The sequence below is a fragment of the Tachysurus fulvidraco genome, chromosome 17, assembly GCF_022655615.1.
Source record: "Tachysurus fulvidraco isolate hzauxx_2018 chromosome 17, HZAU_PFXX_2.0, whole genome shotgun sequence".
In the NCBI taxonomy this organism is placed as follows: Eukaryota; Metazoa; Chordata; class Actinopteri; order Siluriformes; family Bagridae; genus Tachysurus; species Tachysurus fulvidraco.
This window is the reverse complement of record NC_062534.1, coordinates 20,194,117-20,211,488: the sequence shown is the minus strand read 5'-3', so window position 1 is coordinate 20,211,488 and position 17,372 is coordinate 20,194,117. Positions and strand designations below refer to the sequence as shown.

At 36.3% G+C, this 17,372-nt stretch overlaps 2 protein-coding genes across 3 annotated transcripts in view; both read left to right on the top strand.

Annotated features, from left to right (window-relative positions):
* samm50 (SAMM50 sorting and assembly machinery component) lies at positions 1–6,115 on the top strand. Its single transcript, XM_027135116.2, has 15 exons — positions 1–158; positions 895–1,005; positions 1,092–1,193; positions 2,077–2,164; positions 2,248–2,354; positions 2,525–2,655; positions 3,371–3,458; positions 3,535–3,663; positions 3,760–3,831; positions 3,919–4,005; positions 4,109–4,179; positions 4,720–4,787; positions 5,082–5,228; positions 5,538–5,679; positions 5,787–6,115. Exons 1-15 carry the CDS (start codon positions 138–140, stop codon positions 5,830–5,832), a joined length of 1,410 nt encoding a protein of 469 aa, XP_026990917.1. The 5' UTR covers positions 1–137; the 3' UTR covers positions 5,833–6,115.
* A 1,488-nt stretch (positions 6,116–7,603) lies between these two features.
* cacna2d4b (calcium channel, voltage-dependent, alpha 2/delta subunit 4b) overlaps positions 7,604–17,372 on the top strand; it is a 30,148-nt gene continuing 20,379 nt past the window's right edge. Inside the window, exons 1-7 of one of the 2 annotated variants that reach the window (XM_027135075.2) lie at positions 7,604–8,286; positions 12,627–12,708; positions 14,239–14,355; positions 15,122–15,181; positions 15,553–15,715; positions 15,800–15,931; positions 16,018–16,078. In XM_027135075.2, coding sequence (XP_026990876.2) covers positions 8,153–8,286; positions 12,627–12,708; positions 14,239–14,355; positions 15,122–15,181; positions 15,553–15,715; positions 15,800–15,931; positions 16,018–16,078 — 749 coding nt within the window. In that variant the 5' untranslated portion in view covers positions 7,604–8,152. The remainder of the gene's footprint in view (positions 8,287–12,626; positions 12,709–14,238; positions 14,356–15,121; positions 15,182–15,552; positions 15,716–15,799; positions 15,932–16,017; positions 16,079–17,372) is intronic. The other variant, XM_047802713.1, reaches the window with a different exon arrangement.

The following is a 17,372-nucleotide window of genomic DNA, read 5'->3' as shown; positions in this document are numbered from 1 at the left end:
AGGGGCGTGGTTAATAACTGTCATGGCGACCTGTCGGTGAACAGCTAACGCGTTAGCAAGACGCTTTGAGATTTACCACAGCGTGTTTTAAAAGTCGTCGCATTTTTAAGAACACTTGAATGTAAAGGATAAAAAACATGGGGACTGTACATGCAAGAGTAAGTTTATTTCCCAGCCTTGTTAATTGAGGAACCAAAGCAATGACCTCTGTAAAGTGACAACCTCCAACTTTTTCCTTTAGTTATGAATGACAAGTGGAGAAAAACCACAACAACACATGGTCAGTGTGTCAGATTAAAACAACAAGCTTCTCTGATCACAGCTACATGAAATCAACATAAAGATGAAAACACGAGCTAATAATGATCTTTGTATAGAAAGCGTTGTGGTGTTTATTTATCTGGTGGGAAACCTGAACACAACACTATATAATATAGTGAGAACTGAATCATCTTTCAAAATAGAAGTCGCAGTGTTTGTCACTTGATTGCTGATGTTCTTATTTGTTTGTGTAAATTAGTTTTGTCTAATTACATGTGCATAACTAATAAAAAAAGACAAGACAAGTTTAGATTTACATTTATATTGCTTATTTAATATTGTTTTAAAGTATTTTCTGTATAGTTTAATCAAGAAAAAAACATTGTTAGCACTACAATTTAATGTGATCTCTTATGAAAAAAACATCATTTCAGTATAAAATAACATTTTGTGAAATTCTTTTCTAATAACTTTCTTAACTATTAATCAGACCTTTATAACCTCCTTTATTGGTTAGTGGTTATCGAGTTTGCTTTGCACTTCCAGGGATGAGGTTTTGATTCCATGAAGTTTCTTAGTGCTTGGAAAAATCCAAAGTTTCATTCCTTTCAAATGATCTTTTTCCCCCCCTAGAGTTTGGACCCTCTCCCGATGCAAGGGCCGGAGCTGGGGGTTCAAGCAGATGACCTGGACGTTGGAGAAGCAGAGTACGAGCCTCAGCAGGAAGTTCTGGAAAACAAAGATGTATGACTTGCTTTACTGAGTCCAGAAAACAGAAGTGCCTTTATTAATTGTTGGACATCTATCAAAAAGAGTGTTTATTTGTTTAGGTTGTGGTTCAGCATGTACATATAGACGGGCTTGGAAGAACCAAGGAGGATATCCTAACATATGAGATTGCAGATGTCTTCAGAGCCAAGAACTTGATTGATGTGAGTATGTGTTTTCATCGTGGCAGTGCCAGACCTGACGATCCTCAGAACCCTTACAGCTGAGTGCAGAGGTTTGCATCACTAATGGTTTCTGGGTGAGAACAGTGATATATGACTTCTAACAGAGGTATAAGAAAGGAGAAAGTCAGGAGAATTTTATAACAGTTTGTGAACTCAGAATGTTTCATGAATTCAATGCTTGTGGTGGTGTGATAACAACTGGATGTTGTGATGCATTCAGTGGTGACGTTATATGAAATGACCCCCAAGTTAATTAATTTTGTATAACAGAACACCCCAAAGCACTTTTATACATCTAATGAAATGTTCTTTATGTAGTTCTAATGGTATGCAAACGTTTTGCACTCAACTGTGGTTGTCATAAAGAGCTTCCTCGTATTTATCCAGGTTTGTTAAAACATTTAGTGCATGAGGACACCGGGAATGAAAACCTAGCCATCCACGATTTTGTGTTTTTGCTTTTTATTTTATTTATTTATTTTTTAATTTACTTGGGTTTTTTGTTTTTGCAGACAACTACTTCAATTGGTGAAATCGCAAGCATAGGATTTTTCTTTTAAGCTCCTACCAGTGAAGACACATATGTAATTACTTTCTATGAAAGTACTGTACTCATGTTTGATGCATATGGATTAAAAAGAGCTTCGGCTGAATACGTGTCGTGATAACACATGACACTTGGCCCAAATCTGCAGTAATTAAAATAAAAATTGCAAGAAGAGTTGGAATAGATATTGCAGTGATTGAATGATTTTGCCTTCATTTCTGTGAGGGACTGGAAGCAAAATTCCACTATGGTGACGTTAGCGCTGATAACAGCAGTGGTGTAATGATAACGCAGTGTGTTGTACCTGTGCTGCAGGTGATGAGGAAGAGCCATGATGCCCGACACAAACTGCTGCGCCTAGGAATATTCAGACATGTGGAGGTCGTCATTGATACTTCACACGGTATGTTTTTTCATCTAGCAGTAGTTATATCTGAAACCATTATTTCATTGCCATTGATTGAAAGACCGTGTGATATGTGATAGGTGAGGACGCACTGCCTAATGGACTGGACGTCACCTTCGAGGTGAAGGAGTTCAGAAGACTGACTGGAAGCTATAACACTATGGTGGGAAACAATGAGGGAAGCATGGTGAGTTAATAATGCATGTTAATATTCAGTACACCCTGGTTATAATGTCCTGAGACTGTTGTTCATTCTGTCATATCTTTCCTTCATGCAGAAAGCACCAACAATTTAACGAACGGTTTTATTACTTCTACAGGAAGTAAATCACCATGTTTTTGCTGATCTGATTTCAGGTGCTAGGTTTGAAACTGCCTAATGTTTTTGGCCGTGCCGAGAAGCTGACTTTTCAGTTCTCCTACGGCACTAAGGAAACATCCTATGGCCTCTCTTTCTTCAAGCCTCAAGCTGGACACTTTGAACGCAAGTATGTTCAGTGTGCATTAAACTGTTGAATCTGATCACGTTCTGTAATCACACGACTAAGACGTCGTGTCTGTTTCAAGCTAAATTGCAGGTTTCTAGAGAATTATTTCTGGAGTAACTTTTAAAAACAGACTTTAAAATGGGTGTCATAATTTAAGAAGAAAAAAATCGAAATAACTTCAGTCGGTAAGAGAGGCCGGTGAGAGAATGGCAGTTTACAGCTGTAAGTGATACCACATAGACATTCTACAACATTAAATATCACTAGAAATGTATAATATATAATTGTTGCGCATAAGAAGAATAAAACACTAATGTGTGTTTTTTGGAAAATAACTTCAAATTTTTTTCTATTATATTTCTTTAGCACTTTCCCTCTCATGTTTTATTCCTCACTTAGTTTTAGGTTTAAAGAAAAGCTCAAGCATTCCAGAATTCCTTTATTATTTATTACAGCATTTAATATTTTTCTTTCTTTCTTTCTTTCTTTCTTTCTTTCTTTCTTTCTTTCTTTCTTTCTTTCTTTCTTTCTTCATTATCTTTGCTTTCTTTCTTTCTTTCTTTCTTTCTTTCTTTCTTTCTTTCCTCATCATCTTTGCTTTCTTTCTTTCTTTCTTTCTTTCTTTTCTTCCTTTTTTCCTTCCTTCCTTCCTTCCTTCCTTCCTTCCTTCCTTCCTTCCTTCCTTCCTTCCTTCCTTCCTTCATTGCTTTTGTAGTATTTCTGTCAACATCTACAAAGTCACAGGGCAGTTCCCATGGAGTTCACTGAGAGAGACAGACAGAGGAATCTCCACAGAGTTCAGTGTAAGGCTTTTACTTGTATTTGGATTATTTTACGCAGATGTCACTGTGTTAATTTGGTCTGTTTTCGGTTTGTCAGTTTCCTATCTGGAAGACGAACCACACGCTGAAGTGGGAGGGAGTGTGGAGAGAGCTCGGCTGTCTGGCTCGCACCGCCTCCTTCGCCGTCAGAGAGGAAAGCGGTCACTCCCTCAAGTCCTCACTCTCAGTAAGCATTAACACAAAGTTTCACACTTTGGTTTTATGTTAAATAAAGATTCTTCTTCATTCTTGAGTTTTGACTGACTGAATCTTTTCTTTCCAGCATTCAATGTTTATTGACACACGCAACTCCCCCATCCTACCTAGGAAAGGTGCCTTACTAAAGATCAACCAGGTTTGTATCCTTTCACGTATATGAATAGAGAATTGAATAAAGACTATACAATTGCATTACACCAGCTTTTTTTTCCCACCACCGCAGGAGTTGGCGGGTTACACTGGAGGAGATGCCAGTTTCCTGAAGGAGGATTTTGAAATTCAGCTTAATAAACGACTCTACTGGGATTCGGTGAGCGGCATAAATACAGCTAGAAAAACAGTCTTGTGTGTATTGTTTAGTCTTTATGTTGGTTGGAGTTTGTTTACATCCTGGACAATCTTTTTCCCTCTAGGTCCTCTCAGCCTCTCTATGGGGGGGTCTGCTGCTCCCCTTCGGAGACAGCCCCACTTCAATAGCTGACAGGTTAGTGAATTACTTCACCGGATAGTGATTTCCTGAGGAGATGCACAAGCAAGATTGTTAAAAAGAACTGTTGCCTATTAAATTACTCTGAAAACAGATACAAGAATCTACTCCTGGATGTCTATGCCTACAGCACAATTTAAATGTCAAAAGCTGTAGATTATTTTTTAATATAATCACGTTTATACAAATCGTATATCGTTTTTATCGTAACAGCGATGACATATAGTGGTGCTTTAGCTTTTTTTATTTTTTTGTTTGTTTGTTTGTTTGTTTTGCATGGAAGGAGTCTCCAGTGTCAATGCTTTTTTTTTTAACTGTCAGAGGTAAAGCTGTGATGGGAAAGTTTTCAGCTTTTTAAATCATTAAATATAACTACAACTAATGTGATCACTAGAGAATTGCTGTGATATGAGAGAAACCTAACATGTCTTGACAAGCTTTAATAGGACGTTTCATATATCAGCATGTTCTGGAGCGGTTTATTCATTACGTAGTGCTGTGGAATGGATTGTTCTGACGTGTAAATGTAAACCACAGGTTTTATCTCGGAGGCCCAACCAGCGTGCGAGGTTTTAGCATGTACAGCATCGGACCGCAGAGCGAAGGTACGATATCCAACACACTTCACTAGATGTTTCGTAGCAAGTGATGGTATCGTTGAGCTAAATTCCTATGTAGTTCATTTCTGACTTGGTTTGCCTTTACACTCCAACTATAATAAGCCAGCAGTTATAAAAACCTGCATGGATTTCAGAACATAAAGGGAAAAAAAAGTCCAATTAGACAGAACACATTTATTGACCAGAGTTTGTCGAGTTAGTCTATAGTACAACACTAAAGTGTTCTGTAGCTATATGGCTTATGCTGAGTGAATGAAGCTGACTCACTGTTACTGGCAGGTGATTATCTTGGTGGGGAGATGTACTGGGCTGGTGGACTCCATCTGTACACTCCTCTGCCATTCAGGCCAGGTCGGGGCGGATTCGGGGACCTTTTCCGAACACACTTCTTTCTCAATGCCGGAAACTTGTGCAACCTCAATTACGGTGAGTGAGAAATCCACACACAAAATACACTTGGTAAATGTTTGACATGATTACTTTAATTCACAAGGTAGATATTTGTAGTTATCGAAGCCTGGCTTGGGTGTCTTTCTGGGTATGTGTAAGCTCATGTATGTGGAAGAGGGCTGAAAGCAGTGTTCTGCCCTGTGATGCGGCATGAGCAATGTAGTAACTACTCCTCACTTAAAGGAACCAAATCAGTAAGAAAATATCAGATGACATGATCCTGAGTGTGTTTGTTACTTCTGCAGTCTGTTGCATTTAATTCTAAATCCTCCTTTATGTTTGTAGGCGAAGGGCCTCGAGCGCACCTGAGCCGACTGGCCGAGTGTATCCGCTGGTCATACGGAGCGGGCATCCTGCTGCGCCTGGGGAACATCGCACGACTTGAGCTCAATTACTGCATTCCCATGGGAGTCCAGAGCGGAGACAGGTACATCAACAACCAATCAGTGACAGAATTTCACTATTTCTATTTCTACTATTTCTACTATCTTAATTTTTTTTTTATTCTTTGTGTACCTCTCTATCACCATTTAGGATATGTGACGGAGTGCAGTTTGGAGCAGGCATCCGATTCCTGTAACACCATGAAGCCAGTTACATTATCTACTCGGAATGAAAAGAAAAAGATTTTCTCTGCAGAAGTAAATATGTAGGAAACGTCTATATAGAGTGAGAACCTTTATGATTTAATGTGTTTTTGGATGCCACCAAATGTGTTTTCAAGACAGAAGTCGAAGTAAAAGAAAAACGAAAGAACTCTCACCTGTAGGGAAAATGATTCCTCAGTGCAGTTCAGACTCATCATATTTATTTGTCTGATCAGCTAAAAAAAATAAATAAATAAATAAAAAAAGTTCCTCCCATTTTGAAAGCGTCCTGTATTATTTTTCTTCATGCGATGAGTATCACGTCTTACATTACTGTAAAGAACTGAACGCTTGCTAATAGGAAAACTCTGGATACTCCCCATCTACTGCACGTTTCAACATGGAGAAAAGAGCAAACACGTTTAATCCAAGCTAATATACAATTCAAGTCAGTTGTCAGGGCTACAATAAATGTTTGATTTTTTTACATAATATTTTAGTTATTAAATAAATATATAATCTATTAAATAATAATAATAGAATTGAAATATAACGTTCCGACGCATGGATACGATTTTATTTGTTTAGTAATTTTATCACCGTATGTTGTCGCAAAGCAGATGTACAGGAATATATAAATTCAGGATTTATTCAATTATAAATGATAGATTTTCATTTATATTTATCCACAATGAGCAAGCCAGAAGTAACTGTGGAGAGAAAAATCTCCGTGAAACCTTGAGAAGAACCAGACTCAAAAGGGAGCACATGGTCATCCAGATAGATTATACATAAAATAATAATACAGTAAATCATTTCCTTTCTACAATAAAACTGTACACTATATAGCCAAGTGGAACAGTGTAACCAGGAGCTTTTGAGCACTTTATGAGTATGAGTATATGCATGATTTCTGAATTCATTATAGTTTTAAAATGAGTTTTTTTTTTCTGTTGAAGATATCAAATGTTAATGATGGAGACTTGAGTGCAAATTCATCGAGTGCTGCTGGTCTCTAAGTGGTACTTTCTTCAGCCTCCCACTGTGTCAGTATCTACTTTTATTTGCTTTCTATAAATAGAGCCATAATGTACACTGTCTTTATTGGGTCCTAGATAAGAGTCATATAGAGACTAGATAAGATTAAAGCATTGGATAAGCCTGATTCAACTGTATGTACGATACAAACTGATCCAAAACGTTTATGATCCAATCAGCTAATAAAACAGATGGGACAGAATGTGTTTAGTTATCATTCCCCCCCCCCCCCCTCTTTTTTTTGTTTTTGTTTTTAGTCCTTCTTATTTTAATGTATATGCTTTAGTGCAGGTTAGGTTACCAGAGTCTGGAGGCTATTTTCCTTCTGTCAGCATAAATAATGAATATTCAATCATATTGAAGGCAGTTGTCTCAAAATTCATTATAATTTATTATAAGGTTGACTCATGCCATTACCCCACTGGATTTAATATTTCCCCCATCCTAGAGCAAACCAACTGAAAATACCCGCCTCAGCAGCCCAGTAGAGTGTCTCAAGTGGCATGAGATTGTTTATTGCTGTTAGAGTTCAGGTACCCACTAGATGTCCTTATCCTGCAGTAAAGCTCACCTTTGAGGCCCTGCTGTATGCTTGCTCTGATTGGATAGAGCAGATCCTGCCTCCAGAAATCACTGCTAATCCTCTTAGGACCCACAACACTCTAACTCACCCAATCCTCTTCCTCGCCCTTCACACCCCCACTGTTTTCCACTTCCCCTCCTCCTAGCCTGTGAACTCACTGTGTGATGAGTGTAATCCAAGTGGATTATGTGCAGAGCGGCGGATTGAGTCCGTCGATGCTGGGTCTCCCTGTCCAAACATTTCAGTGGCTCTTTTACAATATTGTCTGCACTGTCTCAAATTCTTACATCTTTGCACATTATTGAGGATGTAATGTTCTGAAAGGCAAAGTATTTCAGTTCATTTGAAAGAAGAGGAATTTATTGTTCTGTGTTATATCAGCATTTATTTATTTCTTTTTTGCTTACTTTGATTCATGTTTGTTTTTCCTAAATGAAAGATGCTCAACAGGATTTTATAAAGCAGAAGATCTGGATCCAACAAGCACCTGTTCATGACCAGTGGATATTTGTTCTTGAACAAGAAGCATAGTGTGTGATCTGGAGCTCTGATGGGGAACATAAATAAAAATCTCGCTTAAGTCAACATGAAGAAATGTGACCTTTGGGCTGAGATTCATATGAAGGTTTTGGCGAAGTTTAAATAAGGTTGTTCCAGAAGAAGTTCCAGTGGACGGACGCTTCCTGTCAGTCATGCAGTGGGCACAGATGGGCTTTACTGGGATTATGGGCAAGAGAGTACAGCCTTCATGGCTCGAAGTCTTTCTGCTTTATTCAGGCTGTTTGTATCTTCTGACTGATGCACAGATGAAGATTCCACCTGAAACGTAAGATTAAATCAGGTTACGTTTATTCTTTTATTATTCTTATTATTACTACGCAGGTGTTAAATATTAGTGACAGTTGTAATGGTTATGCAAAATCATTTGATACACTGTGTTATAATCGTTTTACATATATTACATAATATGAATGAATTTTGGTCAATTCAGTAATATTATTGTTCAAAAGTTTGCAGTTCAGAAAAGAAGAAAAATACATTCCTAAATCTATTTCTCATTTTTACACATAGACATCAAAACGACTTTCAAGTGTGTAGGAAAAGGTTCCATTTTATAGCTCAAACCCCTAGATATCTACAGTAGTGTGTCTTTTTACTACTACCGACTTGCTCTACTAGCAGAGCGAGTGTTCTAAAGAATATTCTCAAAACACACACATTTAACATAATAGATGTTCACCCAGAGTTTAAAAAAAAAGGAAAATAAGGTAAGGAATCACAAACAAGGCAGTAGCCCACAATATAAAGCACAACTTTTGTGGAAAAATCATGTCTCAGTCTCCAGACGTAATTTGATGAAGGTAGTAAATGACATCTGAAAAATATTTAGAAGAATAAAAACTGAGATACCGGTAAGCGGCAGGAGGTGAAGACATCTGAGAGCTCATCGGAGGACACAAAAGAGTGGAAGTGGTTTTATAGAATATTTTTAAAGATTTATTTCACCTGTACAAAGAGAAATGCACACAAATATCAATTTGAATATTTCACAGTTAATATTATCCAAAGTGACATACACAGGTGCTATGAAGTCTCTATCAATGACTGGTTCACATCAAGACTTGTGACTTATATATATTTAATCCTAAGGGTGTGTAAATTATTGTACTCCTCTGTATATACAGTAGTCTATAAACCCTGAAAATATCTTCAACTGAAATTCTTCCAGCAACACACACAAAAACAATTCCTGATCTCAGTCAATATAGAGTAGCATCATCTGAGATAATTCAAGGATTGAGTTTATTGTGTTAATACTTAAGTTCTCTCTACCATCAGAGTCTACATGGCAGAGGAGCAGTAATTCAGACAGTTGTGAGGTTATTTTTAGTAAATACTTAATCGATGAAGGGCTGCTGTATAAAATGCATTTCTCCCGAGACCTTCACTTCATGGATGGAGGGGAAAAGAATCACACTAGGAGACAAATGGGACTTTTATGTGGTTTACAGAGCAAAGTGGTCCATTGGTGCAAAATCAATAAATGATGTTTCATTTCAGTTGTTCTACTTTGCACATGCAAGCGATTCTAGAAGATTTTGCATCCTTCATAAATATGAGCAAGAATGAATATCATGAAAGAGAGATGTTTTTTTTTCACTCCATTACTATTCCAGTATTATTTTCAGTATTACTCAAATAGTTCCCTTGTTAAACTGAAGACACAGTATCGACAGCCCACAGTTAATAAGTCTCATTTACAGACAAAAACAGCACTGAGCTTCTTCTAACAAGCTTGGAGAAATTTGTATCTCCTTTATGTTTTAAGATTTGAGCATTTAAATCAGACCGCAGGTTTCCAAGAGTTTAAATTCAGACACTCAGTCAGACATTGCAAAACATTTGCTTTATTTACTTTCATTCATTTCTGCTTTTTGTTTGTTAAATAGTGAGGTTTGGGGGAAATATATCCTGGAACGTAGCAAAATGAATCATTGTTCATTTTCATATCATACCTGGTGAACCTCCAGCAGGAAAACTGAACCAAATTTGGGAATTTTTGGTTCCATCTGTCAAAAATTCAAGAAAAATATGAAAGAATTTTTAATACAAACAGAAAAAAAGTCCATCGAAAATAATGATGTGCATTTTTTTTTTCTTTTGTGCTCATTCTCCTGAAGGATTGAGATAATTTTGTTGGCCATATTGCCAGAGGTCAGAATCACATTCTTACATTTTTTACATTTAATGTTTTTTGTGTGATTGATGTACATGTACATCTCCAGGTAGTCTCACTGGTGCCTTGTTGATTGTAGCCCTGGTTAATATGTTACTGGAAACCAGCCAGACACTCAATCTGGCACACACACGATCATATGGTTTCCCATATGGACACAGGAACGTCATACTCACTCATAACACTACATACTTTCCTTATGTATATTTTCATCCTTTCTTTTTTTAATCAGTGACTGATAATCATGATATTGTCTGAGAGACTTAAAAGGAAACAGTAACGCATCATTTTGAAACCACTGAGGGTGAAAAAGCTCTCTCAAATATCTCACGACGAGAATAAATTGAAGGTTTATGTAATTTGTTGTATTTTAGATAATGTTTGCTTAGTTTCTTGATCCAAAGACATTTTGAAAATCATTGCCCGAGAATGTCTACCCTATTCAGGTTTATTAAACCGGCTACTGAAACTGAGGTGTGCTTTCTCAACAACTGAGGATGACATGATGATGAATGTGTCCTAAATAAACTAGATCCAAAGCGTTAGAAATCTACAGGCATTTCACCAATTGTCACGAGTGTCACTCACTGGCTCTGTGAATCTACTGTCTGGGCAAAGAAATCAGCCCCAGGTTGTTCATACTTCTACCTTGGTAGCCATTTTATACCAGCCAATAGATAAATTATACAAAGCAGACTTATTACAGTCATTAGAACGTTTCCGGAAAAGATTTCCTCACAAAACCAAACCAGATTCTTTCCCATCATAGCCATGCTACAAGACAGACATAAATCTCAATTACACCATGAAGTAAATTTCCTGGAATCCAATATAATGGCTCTGCTTTTCTGTTCTGTTAAATTGCTTCCTGTAGGCCACTGTTTCCTGTCATTGTTATTGTTTGATTGGGTCATTAAGGGATAAAGGGAAAGCTGTAATTTCATCATTCAATATGTTGCTAAGACACACAAGCAACAGATCAGATGTAGTGAGTGAAGGTGACTGGAAACGTGACAGGAAGGTGCAGAAGTTTCAACATACTGTATAGTGAAGATGCTTCATCAGTCACGTTAGATTAAATGATGTTTTAAGACCTTGATTCTTTCAGAATTCAAGGCTCTTTCAGGTCAGACATTTCATTTTATTTTTTTGTAGGTGTACATCAAAGTAGTGTAATTTAATTTTTTATTTATGAGCCTGAGAATCTCTGTGTTTAGAGTCGTGGGTAAGATTTGTTGATTTTTTTTGTTGATCATGGTTAAGATTTTGTTGAAACAAAAAAAAAAAAAAAGAGAAGCAAATCAACACAGAACAATACAAGAAAAACACAAAGCCGAAAACACAACAAAGCAAAACATGCAAGAGCAAATCAAAACACAGACAAATACAAAAAAATACAAAGCAGAAAACACAACAAAACCAAAAAGAAAAATACAAAGCTTAAAAATACAAAACAAACATAAAACCAAAACTGAAAATCAAATCAGAAATTTGAAAAAAAAAAACAAGTATACAATAGTAAACACTGAAACACACCATCAACACAACGTTAACTCAAAATGTTAAGGCTAGGTCCTTATAGAGCATCATACTGTATACATGCTGCTGATTGGACACAATGTCATATTAATGCTCTGCCACCTTAACAGTCTAACATCATATAAATACTCATAACATTAGGGTCATTTTGGCTGATACTTGAACATCCTCCAGCTCTCCATGTTCCTCCCTCTCTCATCATCAAGCATGTGATCTTCAATAAGTAGCTGTTTCTTTTCAGGTGATCTTGGTGAGTTTTTGGTTTACTGTAGCACTTCCTGTGTTGCTGTTGTATATGATTTGTTGATGTGTTTCATGCTTACGGTCACGTGTAATAAAGAGATGCCATCCAGAGCATTAAAGGGGTGTTGTTGAGACACATGAGTTGTGGAGATGTGGTAGAGCTGGTTTCATGCGGCACAGCCTTCCTTTTGAAGGGAACTAGGACAACCAGATCTTATGTTATTTATAATCCAAAGAAAGGGCATTCAAAAGGTATGATTTAACCTGTTAATTACAAATAACAGGAGCATTGGATGGTTAAATATATTACAAATAAATCACAAGTCCCTGTGTTGTTACAATAGAAGAAATGGTAACATAGAATTAGCCCATTAACATAAACCTGCGATTTGCCTTGTAGCCAGAACTACTTTCATTGCTGCTATCATAGAATATATATTTATATATAATTTGTATAATAATATATATATATATAATTTGACAAAATTTTAAATTGTTAAAATTTAATTCAGATCCATTATTAACTCCATAAATAAGGTCATAATGGTGTTTATTTATTTATTTTATTAAATCATTCTTTAATTAATGATGCTCCAGCAGGCACATTGACCAGGTGTATTAAATAATCACCTTTTTTTTCTCTCCAGGGTTCAAAAATGGGCTGACAGCATTTCAGAACAGCTGAATGCATTGGCTGTAAAATATTCAGGCTCTGCACTTCTACAGAAGGTAAATGAGCTAGACATCTACTCACACCATCTTGGTTTCAGGTCATGTCATTACATCAGTTGCAACATCTGCTGCAACAAACAGCGAATGTGTTCAGTAGGTCACTGTTTCTGTTTTTTTTTCTCTTTTTTTCTTTGCACCATGTGGAATCAGGGTGGTGATTTATGTATAAATGGTACCATGACAAGCATGTACAATGAATGCACTTAATTATGTTTTAAGCAGAAGCCCACAATCTGCATTTCCTCTGAAACTGGAATAAAAAACTATTAATATTTGCCTAAAAAAATTAGTAGATCACTGTAATGTAATCAGTGCAGGAACTAATGAAATTATACACCCTCTCTCCTTACTTACATCCTGCCAAACAGACATAAACGTCATTAATGTTATGCATTAATAGGGCTAAAGGATAGCACCATTCATCCAACATCCAACCACATCCAATATAATTCCCTGTGGACTAAACCTAGTTTAGCTGTGGTTCAGCTCTGGCTCTGTGTACAGGTATTGTCTGCAGAGATCCTGCTGTGGACTGGCACACAGTGGAAACAGATTTCTTTTAACCTCAGTGCTCTGTATGAGGATTTTCTGAGTGCAAGCTTAAACTATGACCATCTATTATATATAAAACTCCCTTTTATTTACTAATCTAATAGACAGAACATGGAAAGATGTTTATGTGAATGCATTCAATTGTTGATTCTTTTAATTTGCTTCAAATGATATAATTAAAAATTTAATCTGTAGATGAAGTAAATCATATTACAGTGAGATCTGAGATCTTGTCTTTTTGTTTTGCTGAAGAACCGATTGAACCAAAATTCTCTAAGCATACTGTCCATTTGGATTCATTTCCATGTATCTATTTAACAACCAGCAATAAAATTTGAGCTGATGGTCATAAGTGCACGTAGCTATTGAGCCTCTGAGAGATATTAAATGTAAATAATATCATGTTGTTAAAATTATGAGCTCTTTACACAAATGGAAATCATGTGTGGAAGTCTGAAAAAACACTAGCAAATTTCCCCGTGACTGAATTCTAAAAAATAGCCGAAACAATTAAAAATCATGTTCACAACTTGTACTAACTGTACAACTAATTCACTAAAATATTTTTTAGATAATTTGCCTAAGCTACAGATGGATAGATCTTGTCGGTCGATTGTACTGTAACAAATGCACTTGCAATCTGCTTACATACAGTATTGGTTTTGTTACACACTTTCACCAGCAGAAGAAATGATCTCTGATAAAACTTTACAAGTATTAAAAGTAATTTAAGAAAAAAAATGCTAGTAATAAATGCTTGTGAGAGATGCAAAGGAGAAACATATTTCATTATATAGTGCAAAATGTGAAGAATTTCCTAAGACACCACATATACTGTAAATTATGTGCTTAAGCATATAAAGGCAATGTTTCTGATTTCATAGTATAATTTGGCCTTCAATAACATGAGCCAAAACTTTTGACAAATTGTTGAGAAATTCTTGTTATTTCTAACAATTCTTTTGCTGCCACCAGAAACTCAAAGATGTGGAGCCCATTATCCGGATAGAGAAAGTAGATGGACACGAATTGGCCCAGGAGTTTTCAGATGAAATTGAGAAGATGCTGGGAAGCAAGATGAAGTCGGTTAAGGTCAGTACGTTAACTTGGTATAGCTTAGTTGATAATTTTTGCAAAAATAGAAAAACAAAGATGGAAAAAATGATCTGAGTTCTTTAAACAAAATTGCAATCACACAAATGACCATTTCAAGGAAAAGTCAGAAAAGAAAAAAGTCACCTGCCTCAGACAGGATACTGAGCTAAGGCTAGAAACAAATCTCTGAAATGTTTGCTAGCATGATAATAACAAAGCCTATTGCTAGTTGTCACAGTTCAAACTGCTGATTTATACAATGTGTATCAATTATAAATACACAGATAGTATGTAATTTTTAGATTTGCTGCATTTTCAGATTAACTTGTTAAAAATTTTGCGCTTTGATATTTTATTTGAGTTATACTTGAGTTTGTTTTGCGGGGTTGTGTACAGATTGTGGTTTAAATAATAGCTGTACCATTTGTGTGTGTAATCAGAGATTCACAACAAGACACTTATCTGGATTCTTTATAAGGGGAAATTTACTTCTAGTACCTTCCCTCTTGTTCCCATATTAACTTTCCCCAATGCTGCAAGTACGTATTAGTGTGTAATTTATTTTTCTTTAATTTGAAAATTTGTAATAAAGTTGTGTGGTTGTAATGCATACATTTACTACTTCATGTCATCTGGGTCAACTGAAAGTGTCCAGCTTTAGTGCTTTAATGACCTCGGTGACAGAGAGGATTTACATTCCTGACTAACAGCTTGTTTATATATAACTGCTAAATAAATCTGTTGTTGTGTTATCTCTGTCCAGAGACTGGCAGATACAGTGGAGGATGCAGACCTATATCACGAGTTTAATGCAAGTTTACAAGTGAGTTCAAGTTGACAGCATAAGTTCCAAAGATATATTTTATACAGCACATATAGAAAAATTATATGAAATCTATCTATCTATCTATCTATCTATCTATCTATCTATCTATCTATCTATCTATCTATCTATCTATCTATCTATCTATCTATCTATCTATCTATCTATCTATCTATCCTTAAAAGAGTGCCAGTAATTTTGGATTTGTCTGTAAACCATTATTTGCAATATTTATGTAATCAATTTTTACATACAATCAACAATTATTTAATGAATTATTATAAGATTGAACATTGGAAAACTGCGAACCAGGCAACAAGTAAATAACAGATGTTTTCACTGTAAAATTTCTGTTGTCCTTTTTAAAACAGTTTGACTACTTCAACTCCCTGCTGATAAATACAATAGATGAGGAAGGCAACTACATCGAACTTGGTGGCGAGTTTTCCCTGGAAAAGAACGAGCATTTTAACAATCTGCCAGTTAACACACTAATGAGTAACATACAAGTCCCCACCAATGTATACAACAAAGGTAAGACATTGTTTGAAATAAATTAATGAACAAGTACAGTGAATGGACATTACTTCCTCACTGTCTCCGTCTCTTGGAGATTAGATCCAGACATTCTAAATGGTGTTTACATGTCCGAGGCTTTGAACGACGTCTTCATCAGTAACTTCCAGAAAGACCCGACTCTCACCTGGCAGTTCTTTGGAAGCTCCACCGGTTTCTTCCGACTCTATCCAGGTACCCTGAGACACTAAAGGGTCAAATATCATTCAGTTTAAATACCCTCCAGATTAGAGTCTGTGATACATTTTCTCCTCTGTTAGGTATCAAGTGGACTCCAGACCCAAATGGTGTGGTCGCATTTGACTGCCGAAATAGAAACTGGTGAGTACAGCTATACTGGTGCTACACACAGTTGAATGAAACCAGATTTGTCTGGTTGTGTTGTTCTGGACCTTAACGAGGTTGTGACAGCTGCTTAATTGCGTGTTTTCTGCTTTTAATACTGGCAGTTCATCCAGCGAGGTCCTGAGTCCAATCCAATACTTTATTCCAATCTTTAAGTAGTTAGCAGCTCAATAGGCAGATCAATGACACTCACCTGGGTATCATATGTGACTGTTTATGTACCTGATAGTACAGCACAGTACAAGTGTCACTGATTCTGATTTTTGTTTGTTCATTAGTTTGTTTTTCAAATATTATTATTATTTTTTTAATATTGATTTTATTTCTCAAACTATAAAAAATGAGTAAGATAAAAAATTCTTCTTAATTTGGTTGCATGCCAGTTGGTGGGAACTCGGTGGTTAAGATATTGCCTGTTTGATCAGAAGATTGTGAGTTCAAATCCTTACTGCGAACAAAACCCTTAACCCTCAACTGCTCAATTAAGTTAATATAAGTCAAAATAAAAGCGTCTGCTAAATGCTGTTAATGTACAATAAATGTTAGACTATGAATGCAGTCATCTATCATGTAACAGCTACCAGTAGGGAAAGGCAAAGCAAATATATTCTTCCTCTGATACATGGGAAGATAGCCATCTGCAGTCAAACTGCTGCCCATGCTGCATCACAGGGCAGTGTAACATACAGAGAAAAGCTTTCCCCACTTTTCCACATACATGACAGAGAAGATTGACAGAGGAAAGAGTCTAAATCTTAAAGTCTCCCCTTCCTACCCAGATGTCCTGGCCAGTTTTACTCCCTAAACGTCTGTCTGCTGATATATCTGGCATCTTTAGAATTCAAACTCACAACGTTAGTGTGAACACCTTCCTGCTGTGTCACTCTGACCTTTTACAGAAAATAAATGAATGCAGCAAAAGTGACACATCGCTGAGTGTGTATATTGAGCGTGCAGCAAGTCATTATACACTTTTTATCGGAGCTTATGCTCCTGTACAGAAGCGGTTAAGTTCTTACAGAACCTTCTCCATAGCAAAAGTTCTCAAACGTCACCCTGATCTGTAAATCTGTACAATTATATATTTTATTATTTATCATAGTCATAGAGAATTCTATTCCTAATCTAAACTCAAGAACATTGTGGGTCTCCAGACCCCACTTTGTGAACAACTCCTGTATATGATAGCTTTAAAGCTGTGTCTATATTTGTGTGTGTCATCTTTCATTTCTGTAGACATATAGAGATGATAAGGTTACTGCCATGTTTT

What these genes read in the sequence shown, in the direction of transcription:
- samm50 (XM_027135116.2), top strand. Translation starts at nt 138, where the DNA reads ATGGGGACTGTACATGCAAGA. An exon ending in GAGCCAAGAACTTGATTGAT is followed by an intron (nt 1,194 to 2,076) that starts GTGAGTATGTGT and finishes CCTGTGCTGCAG; the next exon opens with GTGATGAGGAAGAGCCATGA. An exon ending in CTTGTGCAACCTCAATTACG is followed by an intron (nt 5,229 to 5,537) that starts GTGAGTGAGAAA and finishes TTATGTTTGTAG; the next exon opens with GCGAAGGGCCTCGAGCGCAC.